The sequence below is a fragment of the Mobula birostris genome, chromosome 24, assembly GCF_030028105.1.
Source record: "Mobula birostris isolate sMobBir1 chromosome 24, sMobBir1.hap1, whole genome shotgun sequence".
NCBI classification, from domain to species: Eukaryota; Metazoa; Chordata; class Chondrichthyes; order Myliobatiformes; family Myliobatidae; genus Mobula; species Mobula birostris.
Window position 1 is genome coordinate 53,487,624 of NC_092393.1, and position 25,718 is coordinate 53,513,341.

Below are 25,718 nucleotides of genomic sequence, written 5' to 3' on the forward strand. Positions count from 1 at the left end.
CATACACCCAATGGCACATATCCTCTCCCACACTCTCCCCCCAACACTCTCCCTCACACACTTGATCCCACACACCCAACGGCACATATGCTCCCTCACATACCCACCCCACACACTGAACCCCACATATCCAGACCCACACTCTCCCCCACACACTTACCCACACACCCAATGGCACATATGCTCCCTCACATACCCACCCCACACACTCGCCCCCACATATCCATCCCCACACTCTTCTCCATATATCCATCCTCCCCCTACACCATATTGTTCCATATATCCATCCTCACACACACCACTGTATATCTCCCACCCCACTCACACTCCTCTATACCTCCATCCCTGCTGGGTATATCCGAACTCCCCACAATATACCTCTGTCCCTATCTCGTCTCCTGTGGCATACAGATTCACAATTATGAAAGCTGAAATTATCTCCATATCTGATCCTTCCTCAGCCCGAAGAAGACTCATTCTCACCAGTACCTGGTGTTCCAATCTTTATTACCTCTGTCCAGAAACACAGAGGAGGAAAAACAAGGAACGTATTCCTCTTACCTTAAACCCGATGTCTCCTTTCTTACAGCAGAGGCAGGCAAGCATGAGGAAGATGAAGGTGAAGAGCCCAGAGAAGGAGACTGCTACCACGGCTAATGAAGAGGACCACGTGAGTTCACTGATGGGAGTCCCGTCTGGAAACACAGAGAAAACTGTCTTCAGTGACCTTCTCAAATGTAAAAATGACTGCTATAGTCTCACAAAATGCTTCCAAATCTTGAACAAGTCAGTGCCAACTCAGATCCTCAGTTCACAAACAGGATCTCACCCTTGAAAACATTCAGTGGCCACTTTATTAGAAATGTCCTGTACCTAATAAAGTGGGCATGGAATGGATGTTCATAGCCTTCTGCTGCTGTAGCCCATCCACATCATGGTTCAATGTGCTGTGCATTCAGAGATGCTCTTCAGCAGATCACTGTTGTAACATATGGTTATTTGAGCCACTGTCCTTTTCCAGTCTGCCTGAAATAATCTGGCCATTATCCTATGACCTCTCTCATTAGCAAGGTGTTTTCATGTGCAAAGCTGCTGCTCACTGGATTTTTTTTTTGGTTTTGAGCACCACTTTCTCTTAACTTTAGAGACTGTTGTACGTGAAAATCCCAGGAGATCAGCAGTTTCTGAGATACTTAAACCACCCCATCTGGCACCAACAACCATTCCATAGTTAAAGTCACTTAGATCACATTTCGTCCCCTTTCTGATGTTTGGCCTGAACATCAACCAAACCTCTTGACTATGTCCGCATGCTTTTCTGCATTGAACTGCAGCCACATGATTGGCTGATTAGATATTTGCTCTAATGAGCAAATATACAGTTGTACCTAATAAAGTGGCCACTGAGTGCATTCACTCTACGTAGAAAGCTCCCTCCGCTAAAATTTCTGTGTTCAAAGTAAAGTTCTTCACTTGACGCATCAGAATGGTGGTATTCAAAGTTCGAAGTAAATCTATTCTCAAAGTACATATATGTCACCATATGCAACCTTGAAATTTGTTTCCTTGCGGGCATCCTCAGCAAATCCAAGAAGCACAATAGAATCAATGAAAGACCTCACCCAACAGGACAGACAAACAACCAATGTGCAAAAGACAAACAACTGTGCGAATACAAAAGAAAAAAAATAGCAATAAATATTGAGAACGTGAGATGAAGAATCCTTCAAAGTGAGCCTATTGGTTGTGGGAACATTGCAATGATGGGGCGACTGAAGTTATCCCCTCTGGTTCAAGAGTCTGATGGTTGAGGGGTAATTACTGTTCCTGAACCTGGTGGAGCGGGTCCCGAGGCTCCTGTACTTTCTTCCTGATGGCAGCAGTGAGAAGAGAGCTTGTCCTGGATGGTGGGGGTCTCTGATGATGGATGCTGCTTTCATGTAGGTTGCTCAATGGTGGGGAAGGCTTTACCCATGATGGAGGTTATTTGTAGTTTTCATAAATTTTATTGTACTTTATTTTCCCGTAAATGCCTGCAAGAAAATGAATCTCAAGGTCCTGTGTGGTATACTTTAATAATACATTTCCTTTGAGTTTGACTTTGAACCCCTCTGAACCTCTTACCCCTCACCCTAAACTCCAGCTCTCTAGTTGTGGACACCTCAAGGGATGACTGTTTGGAGGAATTAAAAAGAAAAATGATGACAATGAGTCAAAGAAGAAGTTAACAGATTGGATGATGTCACCACTGCAGCTTCAATCTCATCAAACGTTGGATCAGGCATGGTGACACATTGGCTTCCTTCGATTCTACACTCAAACAGTGCGATCGTTCACTTCAAGCCATCCGGAGAGCACTTACAGACCACAAATATCTGACTTTAATTTGCCCACATTTCAAGTACAGAGCATTTGGCTTGTGATTAGATGATGGATTTTCGGTTGCTTTACAATTGTGGCACTGTCATTTTCAAAGAGCTGCTGTCGTTTGAGGTTATATATTGTTGGACAAACTTATCAGAGCGATGACAGTGAGAAACAAAGAGACCTTTCCACCAGCAGCACCTAGTGCAAAGGGCATGGTCGTGGAGTGCAAACACAAGAAAATCTGCAGACGTTGGAAATCCAAAGCCACACACACACACGAAATGCTGGGGGAACTCAGCAGGCCAGGCAGCATCTGTGGAGAAGAGTAAACAGTCCACGTTTTGGGCCGGGACCCTTCAGCAGGACTGGAAAGGAAAGGGAGAAGTCAGAATAAGAAGGTGGGGGGGGAGGAAGAAGTAGAAGGTGACAGGGTGAGAGGTGAAACCGGGAGGCGGGGGAGGGGATGAAGTAAAGAGCTATGAAGTTGACTGGTGGAAGAGAATAAGGGCTGGAGGAGGACGAGTCTGAGAGGAGAGGACAGAAGACCATGGAGGAAAGAGAAGGGGGAGGAGCACCAGAGGGAGGTGATGGGCAGGTAAGAAGAGAAGGTGTGAGAGGGAAACAAGAATGATGAGAAGTGAAGGGGGGACAATTACTGCAAGTTTGACATCAGGTTGGAGGCGACCCAGAAGGAATATAAGGTGTCGCGCTCCTCCAAGCTGAGTGTAGCCTCATCGCGACAGTAGAGGAGGCTGGTAGAGTGGCTAAGCCTTACGGTTAAGATGGCTCCGAGCTGCGATGTCCATCAATGTCACAGCTCAAACTTAGTTGTTTTTGTTTGGTTCGTAGGGATGGCTTTGACGACAGCGCAGGGAGTTAGAGGAGAGGTTGGGGTTTAGCAACAGGGATGAGGGAAAGAAAATGAAAAGACGGGCGGGATTCAAAATGGTGCCAAGCTGCAATGGGAAAAGAGCTTGTTTTGCTGTTAAAAACGCAAACACGAGGCAATCTGCAGATGCTGGAATTTCAAGCAGCACACATAAAAAATGCTGGTGAACGCAGCAGGCCAGGCAGCATCTATAGGAAGAGGTACAGTTGATGTTTCAGGCCGAGACCCTTTGTCAGGACTAACTGAAAGAAGAGCTAGTAAGAGATTTGAAAGTGGGAGTTTCCAGCTCTTGGCTCCACCCCTCCCCCTCCTGTCTTCTCCTATCATTTTGAATCTCCCCCTCCCCCTCTCACTTTCAAATCTCGATTAAATTTTGGCTTGGCCTGCAAAGCCTACATCCCCCGAAAGAATAATAAAAAGGATGTAAGGCATTCTAAGGCAACATTTGAAAAGGAACACAGGAATTATCTCTGGTGCCCAACCCAATATTTATCCCACAAGTAGCAAAGATTATCTGGACAACATTACACCACTGTTTCAGGGAGCCTTCTGCGTGCATATGGCTGGCCACATCTCTTACATTGCAACTGTGATGACTAACGGGTGGACACAGCCCGGTCCGTCACGGGCAAAGTCCTCCCCGCCGCTGAGCACGTCGACAAGGACGCTGCCACAAGAAAGCAGCATCCATCATCCAGGACCCCACCACACGGGCCGCTCTCTCTTCTCGTTGCCGCCATTGGGAAGAAGGAACCATGAGGCACTGCAGAACTGCTGCTTGTGCAGTGGGAGGGGAAGGTGGGGGGCTTCGGGCTTCTGTTGTTTCTATCATTCATTCTATGGGGTTTCTTGTTTCGTGGAGGTCTGCGAAGAGTAAGAATTTCAGGTCGTATACTGTATACATTCTCTGATATTAAATTGAATAATTTGAACCATTTGAGTCTTCGGTCTCTGGGCCTGTATGCACTAGAATTCAGAAGATTGAGGGGTGACCTAATTGAAACCTATCGAATGGTGAAAGGCCTTGATAGAGTGGATGTAGAGAGGATGTTTCCTATGGTGGGAGAGTCTAAGACCAGAGGACACAACCTCAGACTAGAGGGGCGTCCTTTTAGGGCAGAGATGAGCAGGAATTTCTTTACCTGGAGAGCGGAGGATCTGTGGAATTCTTTGCCACAGGCAGCTGTGGAGGCCAAGTCTTTATGTACATCTAATGGAGAGGTTGATAGATTCTTGATTGGTCTGGACATGAAGGGATATGGGGAGAAGGCAGGAGACTGAGGCTGAGAGGAAAAATGGATCAGCCATGATGAACTGACAGAGCAGACTCGATGGGCCAAATGGCCTAATTCTGCTCCTATGTCTTATTGCCTTACGGAAGATACAGCAGAGTTGAACCATTTGAGGCTTTGGTCCCATACCATCAAGTTCAGGAAGAGTTATTACCCCTCAGCCACCAGGCTCCTGAACCATCGCGGATAACGTCACTAACCACAACTCTGAACAGATTCCACAACCTACAGACTGAATTTCAAGGGCACTACAAATCGTGTATTTAGTCATAGTCATACTTTATTGATCCCGAGGGAAATTGGTTTTCGTTACAGTTGCACCATAAATAATTAAATAGTAATATGTAAATTATGTAAATTGGCTCAGGGTGTCTGACCCTCCAAGGGAGGAGTTGTAAAGTTTGATGGCCACAGGCAGGAATGACTTGCTATGATGCTCAGTGTTGCATCTCGGTGGAATGAGTCTCTGGCTGAATGTACTCCTGTGCCCAACCAGTCCATTATGTAGTGGATGGGAGACATTGTCCAAGATGGCATGCAACTTGGACAGCATCCTCCTTTCAGACACCACCGTCAGAGAGTCCAGTTCCATCCCCACAACATCACTGGCCTTACGAATGAGTTTGTTGATTCTGTTTGTTGTTACTTGTTTATTTACACAGTCTGTCTGCTTTTGTACACTGGTTGTTTATCAGTCTTTGTGCGTAGTTTTTCATTGATTCTATTTTATTTCTCTGTCTACAGTGAATGCCTACAAGAAAATTAATTTCAAGGTAGTATATAGTGACATATACGTATTGAGATAAATTTACTTTGAAACTTTGAACCTCAGATTACACTTCAGGAGCTCAAGGAGTCTGGACACGATTTAAATCCAGCTTTACTTTTAATGGAATTCTGTATTCAGAAAATTATCCTGATTTTCCTCTTTTATTTCTCAAGCTCTAAAAGCAAGAATTGATTCTATTGACTTTAAGATGATGCCAAAGCTGCCTGTATTCAGTCTAATTATCCTCACAGTCTGCTAACTAACTGTTCTTGAATTGCCCTTGAAGATGAACCATCATGGACGGGAAATATATTAAAGATGCTACACCTGTGTGTCCTTCCTGACAAACTTTTTAGTTATAAATGCTTACTTCCATACTTATAATGGCAGTGCCAACAGATGTTTGATCCACTGTTAATGCAGTGGAAGACCTGCAGCGCCACCAAAGGGTACGAGAGCAACACTACAGCAGCAGGACAAATAGGCATCGTAGTTCGCATCAAACAAAAATACCGTGGGGGTGCAAATCTGCTTTACAATCGACTTGAGTGGCGCAGTAGCAAAGTGGTTAAGCTACCGGACTGGTATCCAGGATCACGAGTTCGAATCCTGCCACGGTATCTGGGGAATATAAATTTAATTAAAGAGCTTGTCTGACCATGAAACTACCAAATTATTGTAAAATCCCAGCCGGCTGACTGATGTCCTTCAGGAAAGAAAATCTGTCTTAGTGAGTCTAGTCAATATTTCACTTGAATACCGCTCCGCAAGGGATTGATACTATTAAAGTCTTAACAACACTGGCAAAATTGTACACTTATGTTCTGCATTGTACTGTATGCAGCATTGCAGTACAGACATTACACAGTGTCACTTAACAGAGAGGGAGTAATACACACAGTGGCCACTTTATTAGGTACAGGAGGAACCTAATAACGGGGTCACTAACGGTAGGTTCATGATCTTCTGCTGCAGTATCCCATCCACATGGCGCGTGGCCAAGTGGTTAAGGCATCGGTCTAGTGACCTGAAGGTCGCTAGTTCAAGCCTCAGCTGAGGCAGCGTATTGTGTCCTTGAGCAAGGCACTTAACCACACATTGCTCTGCGACGACACCGGTGCCAAGCTGTATCGGCCCTAGTGCCCTTCCCTTGGACAACATCGGTGGTGTGGAGAGGGGAGACTTGCAGCATGGGCAACTGCCGGTCTTCCATACAACCTTGCCCAGAAACCTTCCAAGGCGCAAATCCATGGTCTCACAAGACTAATGGATGCCTATATCCCATCCACATCAAGGTTCAATATGTTGTGCATTCAGGGATGTTCTTCTGCACACCACTGTTGTAACGTGTAGTTATTTGAGTTACTGTCGCCTTCCTGTCAGCTTGAACCAGTCTAGCCATTCTCCTCTGAACTCTCTCATTAACAGGGCGTTTTCACCCACAGAACTTACGTTCACTGGATGCTTTTTTTTGCTTCTCACACCATTCTTGGTGAACTATAGAGACTGTTGTGTGTGAAAATCCCAGGGGATCAGCAGTTTCTGAGGTGCTCAAACCACCCTGAATAGCATCAACAATCATTCCACAGTCAAGGTCACTTCGATCATATTTCTTCCCCATTCCAATGTTTGGTCTGAACCTCTTGACCATGTCTGCATGCTTTTATGCATTGAGTTGCTGCCACACGATTAGCTCATTAGTACTGCAATCACTTGAGTCAAGTATGACGTTCTCCCAAGGGGTTGTCTACTGGTGGGTCCTCAGGTGGCTGTAGAGAGAAATCTGGGATCCACGCAGAGTGCGCAAACGTGGTGGCTGCGGTTGATGGTTGGGTCTTTCGGTCATTCAGTCTCTTTTTTTGTAGCTGCTGCTTGTTCTCTGTAGCACAGCTTCCTCCTGAATAGATTTCCTCCAGGTGTAGCTACTGAGGGCAATGCCTTCCCAGTCTTTGGATGTGATGTTGAATTTCCTCAGGCTGATTTTAATAAGAACATAGGAAATAGGAGCAGGAGTCGGCCATATGGCTCGTTGAACCTGCTCTGACATTCAATAAGATCATGGCTGGTCTGGCCAAGGACTCATCTCCGTCTACCTGCCTTGTCCCCATAACCCTTAATTCCCCTACTATGCAAAAATCTATCCAACCTTGTCTTAAATGCATTTACTGAGGTAGCCTACACTGCTTCATTGGGCAGAGAATTCCACAGATTCACCACCCTCTGGGAAAAGCAGTTCCTCCTCATCTCCATTGTAAATTTACTCCCCCAGATCTTGAGGCTACGTCCCCTAGTTCTAGTCTCACCTACCAGTGGAAACAACTTCCCTGCCTCCATCTTATCTATCCCTTTCATAATTTTATATGTTTCTATAAGATCTCCTCTCATTCTTCTGAATTCCAGTGAGTACAGTCCCAGGCGATTCAATCTCTCCTCATAGTCTAATCCCCCCATCCGTGGAATCAACTTGGCGAACCTCCTCTGCACTGCCTCCAAAGCCAGTATCCTTCCTCAAGTAAGGAGACCAGAACTGCACGCAGTACTCCAGGTGCAGCCTCGCCAATACCCTGTACAGTTGCAACATAACCTCCCTGCTCTTAAATTCAATCCCTCTAGCAATGAAGGCCAACATTCCAGTTATCTTTGAAGTGTTTCCTTTGCCCGGCAGTGGCTTGCTGACCATTAGCATGCAGGTTTACAGGTGTACCTAATAAAGTGGCCACTGGGTGTAGATTATTACCACATTTGTCCTTACAACAAAGGGAAATCAAATGCAATGCAGTCTTATTACCTTCCATGTGAAAACCTGCAAATTAATTGTCATCGGCTTCCAAGCTTCTCCCAGTTGCTATCACAACTGAACTTACCCATTGTGAAAACCCCATGAAATAAGAAAATTATGCTATTCATAGAACAAATTACCGGGAGCTGATATCTCTGCTGCCTCACAGATTTCATGTTGCTGATATTATTGCACGGATTGTTCAGATTTAATAGTGCCTGTAAAATAATCAAGTCTGTCTGAAGATGGGGAATGAACTATCAGATTGTTCCATCCGTTCACGAATATAATTTTTGTGACCTACTTACTGGTGCCATAAGGGAGCTTTCCTGCAGAATAGTGTTTGGGATTTCTTTCTGCCCCTTGAAGTGGGATTAAGGATCCCTGGAGCTGATGTTGTGTCAAATCACTCAAAGGTTAAACAGGAGAGGCAGGAGCTGGGTTTGACCTGCTATGAGCACACTCGCGTGTGCTTTGTCCTTCCATTTCCTTTTCCTCTACCTCCCGACAGTGGGCACGGGGCCAAGTGGTTAAGGCATTGGACTAGCGACCTGAAGGTCGTGAGTTCGAGCCCCAGCCAAGGGAACGTGTTGTGTCCTTGAGCAAGGCACTTAATCACACATTGCTCTGCGACGACACTGGTGCCAAGCTGTATGGGTCCTAATGCCCTTCCCTTGAACAACATTGGTGTCGTGGAGAGGGGAGACTTGCAGCATGGGCAACTGCTGGTCTTCCATACAACCTTGCCCAGGCCTGTCCCCTGGAGAGTGAAGACTTTCCAGGCGCAGATCCATGGTCTCGCAAGATTAACGGATGCCTTTTTTACCTCCCGATAAGGTCAACAGTGTTCCTTGGTGTACCTTGGATGAGGGACCAATGACTTCTGTATAGTGGGCAGGAAGAACAGGAGCCTCAGGTCCCACACCACCAGGTTGAGGAACAGTTATTACCCTACAGCCATCAGGCTCCCGAACCAGTGTGGATAACTTCGCTCACCTCAACTCTGATCTGAACCCACAAACTATGGACTCACTCTCAAGGACTCTACAACTCATGTTCTCAGTATTATTTATTTTATATTGGAACAATTCCGTTCTTTTGCACATCGGTTAATTGTCAATATTTGTTTCTGTAATTTTTCATAAATTCTATTGTATTTCTTTATTTTCCTATAAATGCCCACAAGAAAATGAATCCCAGGGTGGTATATGGTGACATAGCCCTAATTTGACAATAACCTGATTTTGATTTTGACTTCCCAAGTACTTTCATGGGTTCCTCATATTCACCCCCACAAACACAAGAGATGCTGCAGGGGCTGGAAATCCAAAGCAATACGCACTGAATGCTGGAGGAACTCGGCAGGTCAGGCAGCACCTGTGGAGGGGAATAAAGAGGCAATGTTTTGGGCTGAGACCCTTCATCGAGTCTGGGGCGAAAGGGGGAAGAAGCCGGAATAAGGAGGTGGGGGAGGGCTAAGGAGTACAGGCTGGAAAGTGATAGATGAGACCAGGTGATGGGGTTGGTAGGTGGGTGGGGAAGGGGTGGATGAAGTGAAAATTTCACTGACAAGACCAGCATTTATTTGCCCGTCGGTAATTGCCCTTGAACTAAGTGAGAAGCCTTGCTGTTGGCCTGGGCTGACGTACAGACCAGACTAGGTTCCCTTCCTGAGAGGACGTTTGAACATTATGGTAACCTGGTAGTTTTGTGGGCACAACTAATTTCACCCTTCAGGTAAACTTCATGATTGGAATTTTAACTATGGTAGAGGTTAGCTTTATTCGTCACATATAGATCAAAACAAACAGTGAGATGCGTCATTTTGTGTCAACGACCAACGCAGTGTTGCGGGGGGGGGGGAGGCTGTCAAGTGTCGCCACAATAGCATGCCTACAACTCACTAACCCTAGCCTGTACGTCTTTGGTATGCGGGAGGAAGCTGGAGGAGACCCACACAGTCACTGGAAGAACAGGCAGTGGTGGGAATCGAACCCAGGTCGCTGATTACTGGCTCTGTAAACCATTATGCTCACCACTGTGCTACCAAACCGCCCAGAGAGGACACAGACTTATGCCTCTGGGTCTTTGGTCCAGGCTTCTGTACAGGTTGCCTGCTAATAATTGAGATTCACCATATTGCTAAAAACACAATTACTTTAGATTTGTAAAATATAACTTTCCCAGTTCCTACAGCATGGAAACAGGCCTCCTGCTCCATCCCATCCATGTTGACTGTTTTTCCAAGCAGAGTTTGTCCCACCTACCTCCATTTGCCCCCTAGTTCCCTAAACCTCTCCTATCCATGTACTTATCAAAATGTTGCTAACATGTCTGCCTCGATCACTGTTTCTGGCATCTCATTCTGAATTCGAACCACTCTTTGAGCAAGGAAGCTGCTTGTGGTGTCCCTTTTAAATCTCTCGACGCTGATCTTAAACCCACACCCTCTTGTTTTCATACCCTCTCTTTGGGAAAAAGGCTATGTGCCTTCACCCCAGAATCAATATATACCTCCTTTATATACAAAGGGGTCTATAAGGTTATGGACGTACTTCTATAGATTTCTTTTGCCATAGGGTGGTGAATCGGTGGAATTCTTTGCCATGGATGGCCTTGGAGGTCAGGTCATTGGGCGTATTTAAAGTGGAGGTTGATAGGTTCTTGATTAGGAAGGGTGACAAAGGTTACAGGGAGAAATGGGGTTGAGAGGGACAATAAATTTGCCATGATTGAAAGGAGGAGCAGGCTCGATGAAAAAATGGCCTAATTCTGTTCCTACAGCAGGGGCTCCCAACCTTTTTAATGCCATGGACCAATACCATTAAGCAAGGGGTCCGTGGGCCCCAGATTAGGAAGCCCCTGTGCTATAGGATGTCTTGTGGTATTATGGTTTATAGGTGACCGTCCGTATAAGTATACCAGCCATACAGCTGTCGTGATGATACTTCAACTCACATCTAGTAGTTAGCAGAGCAAGCCGCTGGGTTACGCATGCAGTGACAGGAGCACTCTGCACCCTTACACAGCTCCATTTCCAACCCCATTGTCGTGATTCAAGGCATTACGTAACCGGAAGACGCCCCAGTTCCCAGGTGAGGGGGCGCCAAGGTAGCCTAGCGGTTAGTGCGACGCTATTACAGCTGGGGGGGAGGGGTCAGAGTTCAAAGTTCAGTCCCAGTGCTGCCCATAAAAGGCTTGTACCTACCTTCCCGTGAGCGTGTGGGCGCTCCGGTCCCCTTCCTCATTTCAAAGACACATCGATCAATTGGTCATTGAACATTGTCCTGCGGCTAGGCTAAGGTGAAGTGCTGGGGGGTGCAGCTCGGTGGATATGCTCCAGGCCGTGTCTCTAGATGAGTCAATAAATGAAATAGACCCTGCCCTCGACATAGAACAGACTGGCGATTTTCTGAGTATTAAAATAACACCGCCGACTGACGTACAAGCAACCCTGCTGCCTGGCGTGATGGTGCCGTCTCCCAGAGGCACTGAATTATAAGTGCTACAGTAATCAATTCAACAGCAACATTAGAAAAAAATCAATTGCCCCAACAGTGAAATATGACAATATACAGCAAGCAGGAGACACATCAAACCTTCTTGTTCTCAAGATGAGTTATCTTTTGACATCGTACATTAGAGTGCATTTGAGATTCTGTCAACACCGTACCACCTGCAGCTGGCTGGGAAGAAGTGGATTCTGAGCCATTGCTCTCAGGTCCCCAGTAATGGATTGTCAATCGTGGTAACTCCACACATCCAGGGGCCACACAAACAAAACTAATCTCGACAGCAGCCATTTAAGGTTATGCCTCTTAAAGTATTCAGGATTATTTGTCCCCAGTCGAATGTTTAACCAAGCTTATATATTGCTTTTCAGTAGGGCTGTTAAGGAAGGAGAGTCTGTCGTTCAGTATGCTTGCTTTAATAATACATTATTTATCATGACAAGACAGTGGCATACTATAAGGCATAGACACAGGAGCAGAATTAGGCCATTCAGCCTATCCAGTCTGTTCTGTCATTCGATCATGGCTGATTTATTTTCCCTCGTGACCCCATTTCAATACAATAGAATCAATGAGAAACTGCAAAGACTGACAATCAGTGTGCAAGCGATGATAAACTGTGTAAATACAAATAATTACATAAATAAATAAATACTGCCATCCTCCTGCTTTCTGCCCGTAATCTTTGATGCCCTCACTAACGAAGAACTTATCAATCTCTGCTTTAATTATACCCAATGACTTGGACTGCACAGCTGTCTGTGGCAATGAATTCCACCGATTCACCACCCTCTGGTAAAGAAATTCATCCTCATCTCTGTTCAAGAGGAGCGTCCTTCCATTCCGAGGCTGTGCCCTCTGGTCCGAGGCACCTTCAGAATGTGGGGTGAACCTGGAGCATCAGGAGGAAATCCACGCGGGCACAGGAGAATAAACAAACTCCTTACAAACAGTGGTGGAGATTGAACCCCGATCTTTCAGCTGGTGTTGTAAAGTGTTAATGCCAGCCGCCACGCTGTGGTGCTGCCCCATACAAACAAAGGCAGCTGCCTGTGACACGGAACTGACATGTTCAGACTCTTCAAAAGCATGTGGATATTTATAAATCTGTATAACTGAATACTGCGCGGAATGATGATAGCTTCCCATTGCTGAAGAGGATGCTGGTTTTCATTGTGGCCGTCCATTGTTTGACCTGGGGCTGAGCATCTGCTCCGATTGCCAACAGTGTAGTGCTGACCAGTAACACACATCAAAGTTGTTGGTGAACGCAGCAGGCCAGGCAGCGTCTCTAGGAAGAGGTACAGTCGACGTTTTGGGCCGAGACCCTTCGTCAGGACTAACTGAAGGAAGAGCTAGTAAGAGATTTGAAAGTGGGAGGGGGAGGGGGAGATCCAAAATGATAGGAGAAGACAGGAGGGGGAGGGATGGAGCCAAGAGCTGGACAGGTGATTGGCAAAAGGGATATGAGAGGATCATGGGACAGGAGGCCCAGGGAGAAAGAAAAGGGGGAGGGGGGAAACCCAGAGGATGGGCAAGGGGTATAGTGAGAGGGACAGAGGGAGAAAAAGGAGAGGGAGAAAAAGAATGTGTGTATATAAATAAATAACGGATGGGGTACGAGGGGGAGGTGGGGCATTAGCGGAAGTTTGAGAAGTCAATGTTCCCTCTGTCCCTCTCACTATACCCCTTGCCTATCCTCTGGGCTTCCCCCCTCCCCCTTTCTTTCTCCCCGGGCCTCCTGTCCCATGATCCTCTCATATCCCTTTTGCCAATCACCTGTCCAGCTCTTGGCTCCATCCCTCCCCCTCCTGTCTTCTCCCATCATTTCGGATCCCCCACTCCCCCTCCCACTTTCAAATCTCTTACTCACTCTTCCTTCAGTTAGTCCTGACGAAGGGTCCTGGCCCGAAACGTTGACTGTACCTCTTCCTAGAGATGCTGCCTGGCCTGCTGCGTTCACCAGCAACTTTTGTGTGTGTTGCTTGAAATTCCAGCATCTGCAGATTTCCTCGTGTTTGCGAGTACAGTGCTGTCAGTCTGGCCAAGATGGCGCCGACCTGCCGATGACCATCGAGGTCATGGCTCAGGTTTTGGACCCAGCGTGGGCGTTAGGGGGTCAGGTTAGGACTGAGAAACAGGAGCCAGAGCACGAACTCCAGACCTCGAAATCTGCTCTCGCCGACTTCGGGCTTTGATCGTCATCACTGACCCCTGAACCCGCTGACAATGGATCCTCGAGCTCCAGACTCGCTGACCTAGGGGGCCAACTGGCAGCACAGGCCTACGATCCCAGGTCCTGCTGACTTGCAGGGGGGTTAGGAAGGACTCGGTGACCCGGGGTGGGGTAACCAGCCCTCATTCTCACTGATGTGAATCGGAATCTGCAGCTGAGAAATACCACAGGTACTAGAAACTGGGGGAAGGAAGACAGGGAATGCTGGAAAAGCTCAGCATGCAGGCAGCAACCGTGGAGAGAGAGCTAGATAAGCTTTCAACTGAACTGGAATAAAATCAGTTTAAAACTGCAGAGTAAGGGGAAGCAAAAGGTGAAGTCCGTGAGAAGGTAGAGACTAGGTGACACTGAGCTGTTGGCACTGGTTAACATAGTTTGGGATTTACTTGCTTCTGTTTGCTTGTGTCTCACCCAGACACGACAGCGTAGTGGTTAGCGTAACACTATGGCAGCAGCAGCGACCTGGGTTCATTTCCGCCACTCTCTGTAAAGAATTTGTACGTTCACCTCGTGAGCGTGTGCGTTTCCTCCAGGTGCTCCTGTTTCCTCCCACATTCCAAAAGACGTATGGGTTAGGGTTTGTGTGTTATGGGCAGCCTCCAGGAGGACCACAACTTTGTCATTGGGTTTGGAGGCTTGTTTGCCTCAGTTATCTAAAGGGCTATGCTGGCTGGAGTCAGGGCTTTATGTTTTGGCTCTTGGTAGGCTCACCCATACCAAACAGGTCAAAGGGTAGAGGTCAGACTCAGAGTGGTCCACTGGTCCTCCAGGTTTGGGGGCTTCAGCTCAAAGTTAAGCCTGACTGGTAAAACAAAACTGTTATGGAGGCAGCAATGCAGAATTCTTCTACAGCTGAATGCAGGCTGAGAACTTGCACAACTGAATGTAGTGAAAACCGAGCCACTGGCTCGATGAAGGAAGCCCAGAACACTGTCAGAGATGGAGGACCTTCATTGCTGCCCTAAACGCCAGCGGTGTAACAGGCAGTAGAGAGTTGTGGGCATGCTATACAGCCACCAGAAGCATGGCGACTTGCGGGCTATCCTCAGACAGTGTTTGTCATTAACACAGGAGACAAATAAAGCTAATTTTAAACCTTTAGTCTTTGTTACTCACTACGTTTTACCACTACCTTTCAGCACACGCCACCATCCCCGAATCTGATCTCCATGTCTTGTGAACGATGATAAAGTTAACTGTCTGCTCTTGGAGCAGACAGAAGGAAATAGCATCTACACTGTGTCAGAACCAGAAAACATGTTATAAGTAATTTTTGCATTGCTCCACGTTGGAGGAATTTAAGACTTGGAAGAATTTTTACTTTAAGATGATTATTTCATAGCTCCTACAGTCAGGACTCCAGGAATCCAGTTGCTATGTAAGATTTCTGATGCCTTTATAATTGATGTGTCTTTTTCTGGATAAAATATAAAGCTTTAAGAATGCACCATCAGAGCTTTGATCAGTAGCAGTGAAGGATTTGACAAGGTGTACAACAGAGTGCTGCGATCTCTCCCAGGACTGTGACAGGAAGAACATCATCATTCCTGGGAAACATCTCAGTGATAAACCTCAATATCTTCTCCCACTTGAACACGGTTACACCCATCTCGGTCTGTCTTTTGTAGCTGCAGAAAGCCCTGAATTTCACCTGCTTCCCTACACGCAGTGGCCACTTCATTAGGTATACCTGCTTGTTAATGCAAATATCTAATCAGCCAATCACGTGGCAGCAAATCAATGCATAAAGGCAGGCAGACACGGTCAAAAGGTTCAATTGTTGTTCAGACCAAACATCAAGAATGTGACTTTAGTGACCTTGACTTTAGAATGATAGTTGGTGCCAGACAGGGTGGTTTGAGTATAGAACATAGTACGGCACAGTACAGGCCCTTCGGCCCACAATGTTGTGCCGACCCTCAAACCCGGCCTCCCATATAAGCCCCCACCTTAAATTCCTCCATATACCTGTCTAGTAGTCTCTTAAACTTCACTAGTGTATCTGCCTCCACCACTGACTCAGGCAGTGCATTCCACGCACCAACCACTCTCTGAGTAAAAAACCTTCCTCTAATATCCCCCTTGAACTTCCCACCCCTTACCTTAAAGCCATGTCCTCTTGTATTGAGCAGTGGTGCCCTAGGGAAGAGGCGCTGGCTATCCACTCTATCTATTCCTCTTATTATCTTGTACACCTCTATCATGTCTCCTCTCATCCTCCTTCTCTCCAAGGAGTAAAGCCCTAGCTCCCTTAATCTCTGATCATAATGCATACTTTCTAAACCTGGCAGCATCCTGGTAAATCTCCTCTGTACCCTTTCCAATGCTTCCACATCCTTCCTATAGTGAGGTGACCAGAACTGGACACAGTACGCCAAGTGTGGCCTAACCAGAGTTTTATAGAGCTGCATCATTACATCGCAACTCTTAAACTTTATCCCTCGACTTATGAAAGCTAACACCCCATAAGCTTTCTTAACTACCCTATCCACCTGTGAAGCAACTTTCAGGGATCTGTGGACATGTACCCCGAGATCCCTCTGCTCCTCCACACTACCAAGTATCCTGCCATTTACTTTGTACTCTGCCTTGGAATTTGTCCTTCCAAAGTGTACCACCTCACACTTCTCCGGGTTGAACTCCATCTGCCACTTCTCAGCCCACTTCTGCATCCTATCAATGTCTCTCTGCAATCTTTGACAATCCTCTACACTATCTACAACACCACCAACCTTTGTGTCGTCTGCAAACTTGCCAACCCACCCTTCCACCCCCACATCCAGGTCGTTAATAAAAATCATGAAAAGTAGAGGTCCCAGAACAGATCCTTGTGGGACACCACTAGTCACAATCCTCCAACCTGAATGTACTCCCTCCACCACCACCCTCTGCCTTCTGCAGGCAAGCCAATTCTGAATCCACCTGGCCAAACTTCCCTGGATCCCATGCCTTCTGACTTTCTGAATAAGCCTACCGTGTGGAACCTTGTCAAATGCCTTACTAAAATCCATATAGATCACATCCACTGCACTACCCTCATCTATATTCCTGGTCACCTCCTCAAAGAACTCTATCAGGCTTGTTAGACACGATCTGCCCTTCACAAAGCCATGCTGACTGTCCCTGATCAGACCATGATTCTCTAAATGCCTATAGATCCTATCTCTAAGAATCTTTTCCAACAGCTTTCCCACCACAGACGTAAGACTCACTGGTCTATAATTACCCGGACTATCCCTTTTTTGAACAAGGGGACAACATTCGCCTCCCTCCAATCCTCCGGTACCATTCCCGTGGACAACAAGGCATAAAGGTCCTAGCCAGAGGCTCAGCAATCTCTTCTCTCGCCTCGTGGAGCAGTCTGGAGAATATTCCGTCAGGCCCCGGGGACTTATCTGTCCTAATGTATTTTAACAACTCTAACACCTCCTCTCCCTTAATATCAACATGCTGCAGAACACCAACCTCACTCATATTGTCCCCACCATCATCAAGTTCCCCCTCATTGGTGAATACCGAAGAGAAGTATACATTGAGGACCTCGCTCACTTCCACAGCCTCCAGGCACATCTTCCCACCTTTATCTCTAATCGGTCCTACCTTCACTCCTGTCATCCGTTTTTTCTTCACATAATTGAAGAATGCCTTGGGGTTTTCCTTTACCCCACTCACCAAGGCCTTCTCATGCCCCCTTCTTGCTCTTCTCAGCCCCTTCGTAAGCTCCTTTCTTGCTTCCCTATATTCCTCAATAGACCCATCTGATCCTTGCTTCCTAAACCTCACGTATGCTGCCTTCTTCCACCTGACTAGAGTATCTCAGAAACTGCTGAGGTCCTGGAATTCTTCACACACCAGAGTTTACAGAGAATGGTGCCCAAAACAAAAAACATCCAGTTCTGTGGACGAAGATGTCCTTTTAGTGAGAGAGGTCAAAGGGGAAAAGCCAGACTGGTTCAAGCTGACAGGAAGGCGACAGTAATTCAAGTAACCATGCGTTACAACAGCGGTGTGCAGAAGAGCATCTCTGAACATACAACATGACGAACCTTGAAGTGGATGGACTACAACAGCAGAAGACCATGAACGTACAGAAATACACTCAGAGGCCACTTTATTAAGTTCTCTCCTGTACCTAATAAAGTGGCCACTGAGTGTGTGTCACTCCCATTGGAGAGAAGAACGGCTTCGACTTTTCCATATTTTCCAAAGCAATTGGATCAGCGGCTTGTTGAGGAGTTCAGGGGAAAGTCACACCGGAGATAACGATCTTTATGTTTATCACTTTTATTCATTTATTTCGAGACAGTAGTGCACTTACTCGAGTTGACTACGATGTTCTAAGGGGTTGTCTATTGGTGGGTCCTTAGGTTGCTGCAGAGGCCGATTGAGATCCACGTATTCTGGTGCCTCTGACCAAGAGTCCAGTGACTGAATCAGATACCCACCACCCAATGTCCCAGCTTGTGACCGGGGGGCTTCAAGACCTCACAGTCTCTCCGCCTTCACCACTCGCCGATAGCCATGGGACTCACTGCAGGACATGTCAGGGCGGATTCCCGTAATGGAGAACATCTCCGTGCAACTTTGTGTTTAACTTAGAGAGGCTGGAGCCCGGGCAGCCGGCAGACAGTCCTTGACAGATCGGGGTCAGGGTCCAGTGGCCTGGAGTGCGGGATGACTGGGGACCCCTGACTGCTGCAGCTTCCTCTGCCCTCACTGTCACGGAGGTGTGTCATTGTCTTCTGCCAACTCCACCAGTGAGCTCCTGGTTGGATTGCTCCCCCTTGACCTCACTGCCATGGGTGACCCTACCAGGAGCTAAGTGCCAGACGGCCAAGCTCCAGGCGGCGTCGCTCTCGCGGTCTCAGGAACTCACCAGCCTCTCCACCACAACAGGGCGACGATCCGCGGAACACCTTCACGGGCCCTTCCCGCCCAACGAGACCACACAGCCCAATTACACACCTGTGACCAATTAACCCACTAACCCGCACACCTTTGCAATGTGGGAGGAAACCAGAGCACCCGGAGGAAATCAACATGGTCACAGGGAGAACGTACCAAGTGGTGGGTGCGTGGAATGCACTGCCAGCGACGGTGGTGGAGGCGGGCACAACAGGGTCTTTTAAGAGACTCTTAGATAGGTACATGGAACTTAGAAAAATAGAGGGCTATCGGCTAGGGAAATTTTTTTTTAGCATGTGCCTGCGTGCGAGTCTGTGCGTCTGCGTGCTTGTGCGTTTGCACGTCTGCGTCTGCGTGTCCATGCGTGCGTCCGTGATGATGTCTTTTTACAAGGCGCAGAGCAAGAGGGAGACTGTGTGGCGCGCCACTCCTCACACAGACATTTTCGCAGTACTTTCCCTTTATTTTACGAGGTCGAGTTGCGATCTCGACACTCAACCCGGCACGAATGGAAAGCATACTCGGGAGTGGACCCGACTGGTTTCAAACCCGGGAACCTTCACTCCCAGGTCGGGCGCCGATGTCGTTGTGCCACCAGCCGGCCCGCGCTAGGGAAATTCTAGGCACTTTCTAGAGTAGGTTACCTGGTTGGCACAACATTGTGGGCCGAAGGGCCTGTAATGCACTGTAAATTTCTATGTTCTATGTCCTTGCAGGCAGCGACGAGAATTGAACCTGAGTCACTGGCTCTATAATAGTGTTACACTAACCACTACACGACTGTATCACCCACTTCAGCAAGGAAAGAGGGTTGTGAATAAAAATGCACAGGCTAATGAATTTAGGTGTTCATCTGAGCAGTTTCTAAAAAAGAGTTGTGAAAAAACTGAACTGCATGTAATGCGTCAACACGCTCTGATCCACACTCACCGAAAGTCGTTAGTGTTCCACAGCTAAGTTGAGAGCTGAGGTGAAAAACAGTACTTGCCTGAAAAACTCAGCAGTGGCTGAGGAGACACAACGAGGCGTCGAAGTCCCGAGACTGAGAATATTAATGACTACTTTTCCACAGATGCTGCCTGACCTGCTGAGAGTTTCCAGTATTTGTTATGGAAATAAGCTCAGAGTCACACAGTGTAGAAGGAGGTCCTTCGGTGTATCTTGTCCATCCTGACCAAAGTGGCACCCTTGTGATAATATTTGGTTCACTGTCCACAAAGCCCCAAACTCAAAAGGAGTTTTTAAGCCCCATCTGGTATCTGTGAGTACCCTCACGAAAGGGAGGTAATTCTTTAATATTGTTATAGCCGGGGGGTGGGGTGGTGGTGGTGGGGATAAGCTCCAAATAATCCTCCCGGGAAGGGGGAGATGATGGAGGCGCAACGACAGCGCGCGCGGCCACTTCGGTGATGAGTATCTGTTATTTGTCAAGTAGGGGACCGTGCACAATCCTGATTTGATGGAGACAGACGTGAGAGCATAGCGGAACATCTGGAAAACTTCTGAAATGACTGCTTTGCTACCGCTGCTTCTGTGTGGTAACCGGAATCCCGGGAGCTGAAGGCCCAGAAGTCCTCGGCTTTGCTTGTTTCAGTGGCCGGGGAGAAGTCGAAGGCGCTCGGCAGAGGATGGCGCTCGGGAGGCTGTATCGGAGAGGCTGCTTGGAAGCTCGGAGTTTTCGGACGGATGGACTCAGTGTCGGCTGTGGTCGGCTGCTTCCAAGGCATCGGCAAGTTGATGGTACCTGGAGGTTTATGGCAGGGAGTTTCTCCCTTTTGCTGCCTGCTATCGGGGACTCGGGAGTCAATCGACTCGGGACTTTGAGACTTTTTTACTGTGCCTATGGTCTGTTCTTTATCAAATTATGGTATTGCTTTGCACTGCTGTAACTATATGTTATAATAATGAGGTTTTGTCGGTGTTAGTCTTTGGTCTGTCTTGTTTTCTGTGATATCACTCTGGAGAAACATTGTATCATTTCTTAATGCGTGTATGCATTTCTAAATGACAATAAAAGAGGCCTGAGTGTTCTCATAATCTAATCTAATAATCTATTAAATGCTCCCAATAGTGTGCGACTCAAATAGCCTTGACAACCAATTCCAGCTCCGGCCTTCTCGTGTGGCTTAACTAGTAAACCCGGCAAAACCTTTGCTACCGACAGGAGAAGGGGCAAAGGCCTTAAAACCAGCCGCTTCAGGCAGCTGGGGCTGGTCAGCTGTGATTGGCAGCTCATCCAGGAGAAGGAAAACTCTGATCTCAAACGTCTCCTGCCTTGTGGCTGTACCCACTCACGGGGCGAGGCTTCGGGAGCGAACCCTGAGGGAAAACTCCAGAGCTGGGGTCCCTGAGGCAGTCCTACATTGAGTACAAGGACGACCGGCAACTCCTGGCGCCAAACGGTATCGGTCTCTGCCGTCCCTTGGAGGGGGAGCTTGCTGCATGGGCAACAGCTCGCTCTCCATATCGTACTGCCCTGGCTTACGTACCGGCTTGTGAATCACGTAGAGTGTTAGGACACAACTCCCATGGTCGACCACAACCAACAAAAGGTCTGAACTGTACAAACCTACTCTTCAAGGACTATCACAGTGTCAGAGGTGAGGTCCAGCTGCCAACGTACACTATGATCCACCGCAAACCTGAACTGCTCCTAATTGCCTGCTTTTGGCCATATCAATAGAAACCTTTTCCGTCCGTTCACCCCTGTCCAACTGCATTTCAAACATTGCATCTACCACCTCCTCTGACAGCTCGTTCCACATACCCACTACCCTCTGTGTGCAAAACATGGCCCTTTAAATCATTACACTCTCACCTTAAACCTATGCCTTCTGGCTTTTGATTCCCCTACCCTGGGGAAAAGACTGTGACCATCCACCTTATCCATGCCCTTCATGAATTTATCAGTCTCTCCTGGGTCTTATTAAGAACTGAGCTAACGGTATTTGAAGAAAAGTAAATGAATCCTATGATTAAATTGTCAGATTTGGTCCCCTGTAAGTTCTTTACGCAGTCTATAAATTTCTGACTGTGTTATTATCCAATGCTTCTTTTTCCCAAACTGCGACACTGTTGCTATTGGCAACGAGCTCACGCTGAGTCATGTGACATCTTCGTTCCCAAGACTTCTGTGCGCAGTTATTTACAAGCCCCCTCTGATCCAAAAGAGAAGCACGGGAGACAATTTAGACAGACACTGCGCACAAAATGGTGCGGCGGCTGATGCGTGCCTAGGGCAGACAGACAGGAAGGAGGTGTAAAAGGCAGATGCAGCAGTAGTAAAGAGGCAGGAAAGGGACTTAAAAGTCGTCCGTGCTGTGGAATGAAAATTAGGTTGTATTCGGAATCCGTGCATCCAGCAACAGTGACATCATCAACCTGGCTGAGTGGCCAATCACGTTAAAGACTTCCCGCGGCCAGTAAGTTGCAAAGGGAAGTGTCAAGGGGAATATAGTTGCTGGAAATCTGAAATAAAGATGGAAAATATTAAAGATGACCATCAGACCTGGCAGCATCTGTGGAGAGAATGTGTGGACAACATTAATGTTCAGGTTAATTGCCCTTTCACCAAAACCACAATTGGAAAAGAAAGGCTGCCAGTTCAGACTTTTAGCTATTACGCAGAGTGAGGCTTTCAGATTGGATCATAGACTGCTGAGGTAGAGCAGCCAACAAGAAGCTGATGCAACTTGGTGGGGTCAGGCGACATTTATGGGAGAAAATGGACGTTCGGCCTTTCAGGTCAGCACTTCATGTGATCTGAAAGATAAGGAGGGGAGATAGCCAGTATAAAAAGGGGCTGGGAAGGGGTGGAGCAAGAGCCGGCAACCAATATGTGGATCCAGGAGATGACCCGCCCCATAGATGCTGCCTGGTTTGCTGAGTTCCTCCGGCACTTTGTGTGTGTGTGGTGTGTATGTGGTGTGTGTGTGTGTGTGAGAGGTGAGAGTGTGAGTGTATGTGTGTGGTGTGTGTGTGTGTGTGTGTGGTGTGTGTGTGTGTGAGTGTATGTGTGTGGTGTGTGTGTGTGTGTGGTGTGTGAGTGTGTGTGTGTGGTGTGTGTGTGTGTGTGGTGTGTGTGTGTGTGTGTGAGTGTGAGTGTATGTGTGTGTGGTGTGTATGTGGTGTGTGTGTGTGTGAGGTGAGAGTGTGAGTGTGTGTGTGTGTGTGTGTGGTGTGTGTGTGTGTATGTGTGTGGTGTGTGTGTGTGTGTGTGTGTGTGGTGTGTGTGTGTGTGAGTGTGTGGTGTGTGTGTGTGTGGTGTGTGTGTGGTGTGTGTGTGTGTGGTGTGTGTGTGGTGTGTGTGTGTGTGTGGTGTGTGTGTGTGTGTGTGTGTGTGTGTGTGTGTGTATGTGGTGTGTGTGTGTGTGGTGTGTGTGAGTGTGTGGTGTGTGTGAGTGTGTGTGTGTGTGTGTGTGTGTGTGTGTGTGTGTGTGTGTGTGTGTGTGTGTGTGTGTGTGTGTTGCTCCAGATTTCCAGCATCTGCAGAACCATTTCTGTTCATGAAATCACATTCTGGTGTTCGGCCTGAACAACAACTGAACCTCTTGACCGTGTCTGCATGCCTTTATGCATTGATTTGCTGCCACATGATTGGCTGATTAGATATTTGCATTAACAAGCAGGGTGTATCTAATAAAGTGGTCACTGCAGAACCATTTCTGTTTAAGAAAGGGCTGAGCTTGATGGAATCTGATAGGAGAGGAAGGCCGAGCATGGTATTGTGGAGCTAGGGCGGGCATATGATATTTTAGAATCAAATATAAATTTGCTAAAATCCATCATGTGCTGAAATATTTTTCAAATTAAGTAATTATTCACATGTAATTTGGTTATTTCTTATTTATTGAGACACGGCACAGAATAGCCATTTGCCACAAATCTTTGAACCGCGTTGCCCAGCAATTCCCCCAGATTAATCCTAGCCTGATCACAGGACAATTTACAATGATCAATTAAACTACTAACTGGTACGTCTTTGGACTGTGGGAGGAAACCGGAGCACCCGGAGGAAACCCACACGGTCATGGGGAAAACGTACAAACTCCTTACAGGCAGCGATGGGAATTGAACCCAGATCTCTTGCACTATAAATCATTGTGCTAACTACTACGCTACTGTACCATCCACGGTTTATGCCAGGAGTACGGGCCGAAAAGCAGTTAAAGCTCAGTATGTTATTGTAAACTTGGACTCCGTGGAACAAAGCACCAGATTCTCAGCAACACACACAAAACGGTGGAGGAACCCAGTAGGCCAGGCAGAATCTATGGAAAAGAGTAAACAGTCAACATTTTGGACTGAGACCCTTCAGCAAGACTGGGAAAACAGATTAGAGCAAGAAGGTAGCTTCCAACCTGATGGTATGAACTTCAATTTCTTGAACCTCTGGTAATTGCCCCTCCTTCCACCTTCACCATTCCCATTCCTGTTTCCCTCTCTTCTCTTCTCTTCTTACCTGCCCATTGCCTTCCTCTGGTGCTCCTCCCCCTTCCCATTTTTCCATGGTCCTATCAGATTCCCCCTTCTCCAGCCCTTTATCTCTTTCACCAATCAGCTTCCCAGCTCTTTGCTTCACTCCTGCCCCTCTCCTGGTTTCACCTATCACCTACCTCTTCCTCCCTTCCCCCCAACCTTCTTGCTCTCCCCTTTTCATCTATTTTTTTCAGTCCTGATGAAGGGTCTCGGCCTGATACATCATTTCCACAGATGCTGCCTGACCTGCTGAGTTTCTCCAGCATTTTGTGTGGGTTGCTTGGATTTCCAGCATCTGCAGGATTTTCTCGCCTTTGTGCGACCAAATTCTCCGGGTACCTTGGAGCAATATTAGCTCGTAAATAACTCAACTTCTCACCAATTAAACAGATGTTCTTTGGTTCCAGTGAAGAAAGCTGCAGAGCAGAACAGATTGTGAGACAGCACTGAATCACCAAAAGGCAACTAAAGGATTTCATACATGTATAAAAATCCAGAATCAGGACCTGGTTTAATTTCACTGGCAAAGGTTGTGAAAATTATTGCCTTTGTGGCAGCAGTTCTGTGCAATACAGAAAACAATTTAAATTAAAATGAAATATATATATAATATGGTGACAGGCTGGACATGCATCTCTACCAAAGGGGGTATAAGGCGCTCCTTCCCTCCGCTAGCCTGCAGATCACCCTTGAGCAAGGTGTAGCACCTGCTTAGCCTCCTCAGTCAGGGTCACATGAAGCCATGGGACCAGGTGGCGGAGCAGAAGATCCTGGTTATGCGACCACTAATGCCAGGTAGACACTCTCTAAAGGGTATTGATAATGGCTGGGTCACCCGTCTTATACAGACAGTGCCCAAAAGAAAGCACTGGCAAGCCACCTCTGCAGAAAAATTTGCCAAGGACAATCATGGTCAGGGAGGCCATGATCGCCCATGACATACTGCGTAGCTTCAGCATTATTACTAGTGCAAATTTCAGTCCAGCACTTGACAAGGGGACAAGTTTTTTGATCTTTTATGAAGGGGTAACACTCTTGAGACAATCCCAGGAATGTGTAAAAAGTTCTGCTATTTCCTTCGACATTTAGGCGGGTCCATAGGTAGGAAAGCTTAGGGCAGGGGTTCTCTACTTTTTATGCCATGGGCCCCTACCATTAACCAAGGGGTCTGTGGACCCCAGGCTCAGAGGGATATGGGTCAAATATGGGCAAACGGGACTAGAAACTTGGCCAGCATGGACAAGTTGGGTTGCTTCTGCGTCATTCTACTCTTTACCCTTCAGCTTGTGCTCTTTCTGTTGTGGAGAATGGGTCACAGGAGCTGTCAGATAGGAACAGGTCTTGAAGGTTGGACCCACACTCTTTGGAGTTTGGAAGAATGGGAGATGATCCCATTAAAAAGATTCTGAAAGCTCTGTGGTTGGGTGGACTTTCGTTCAATCTGTTACAGTTATTATTCTATAGATTTGTTGAGAATGCCCACAAGAAAAT

General features: G+C 47.1%; 1 protein-coding gene across 5 annotated transcripts in view; it reads right to left on the reverse strand.

The window, feature by feature from the left end:
- aatkb (apoptosis-associated tyrosine kinase b) overlaps positions 1-25,718 on the reverse strand; it is a 387,622-nt gene that overhangs the window by 122,477 nt on the left and 239,427 nt on the right. For 4 of the 5 annotated variants that reach the window (XM_072242720.1, XM_072242719.1, XM_072242721.1 and 1 more), the window contains exon 3: positions 562-695. In XM_072242720.1, coding sequence (XP_072098821.1) covers positions 562-695 — 134 coding nt within the window. Of the gene's footprint in view, positions 1-561; positions 696-24,606; positions 24,644-25,718 lie in introns of all 5 variants that reach the window. The other variant, XM_072242722.1, reaches the window with a different exon arrangement.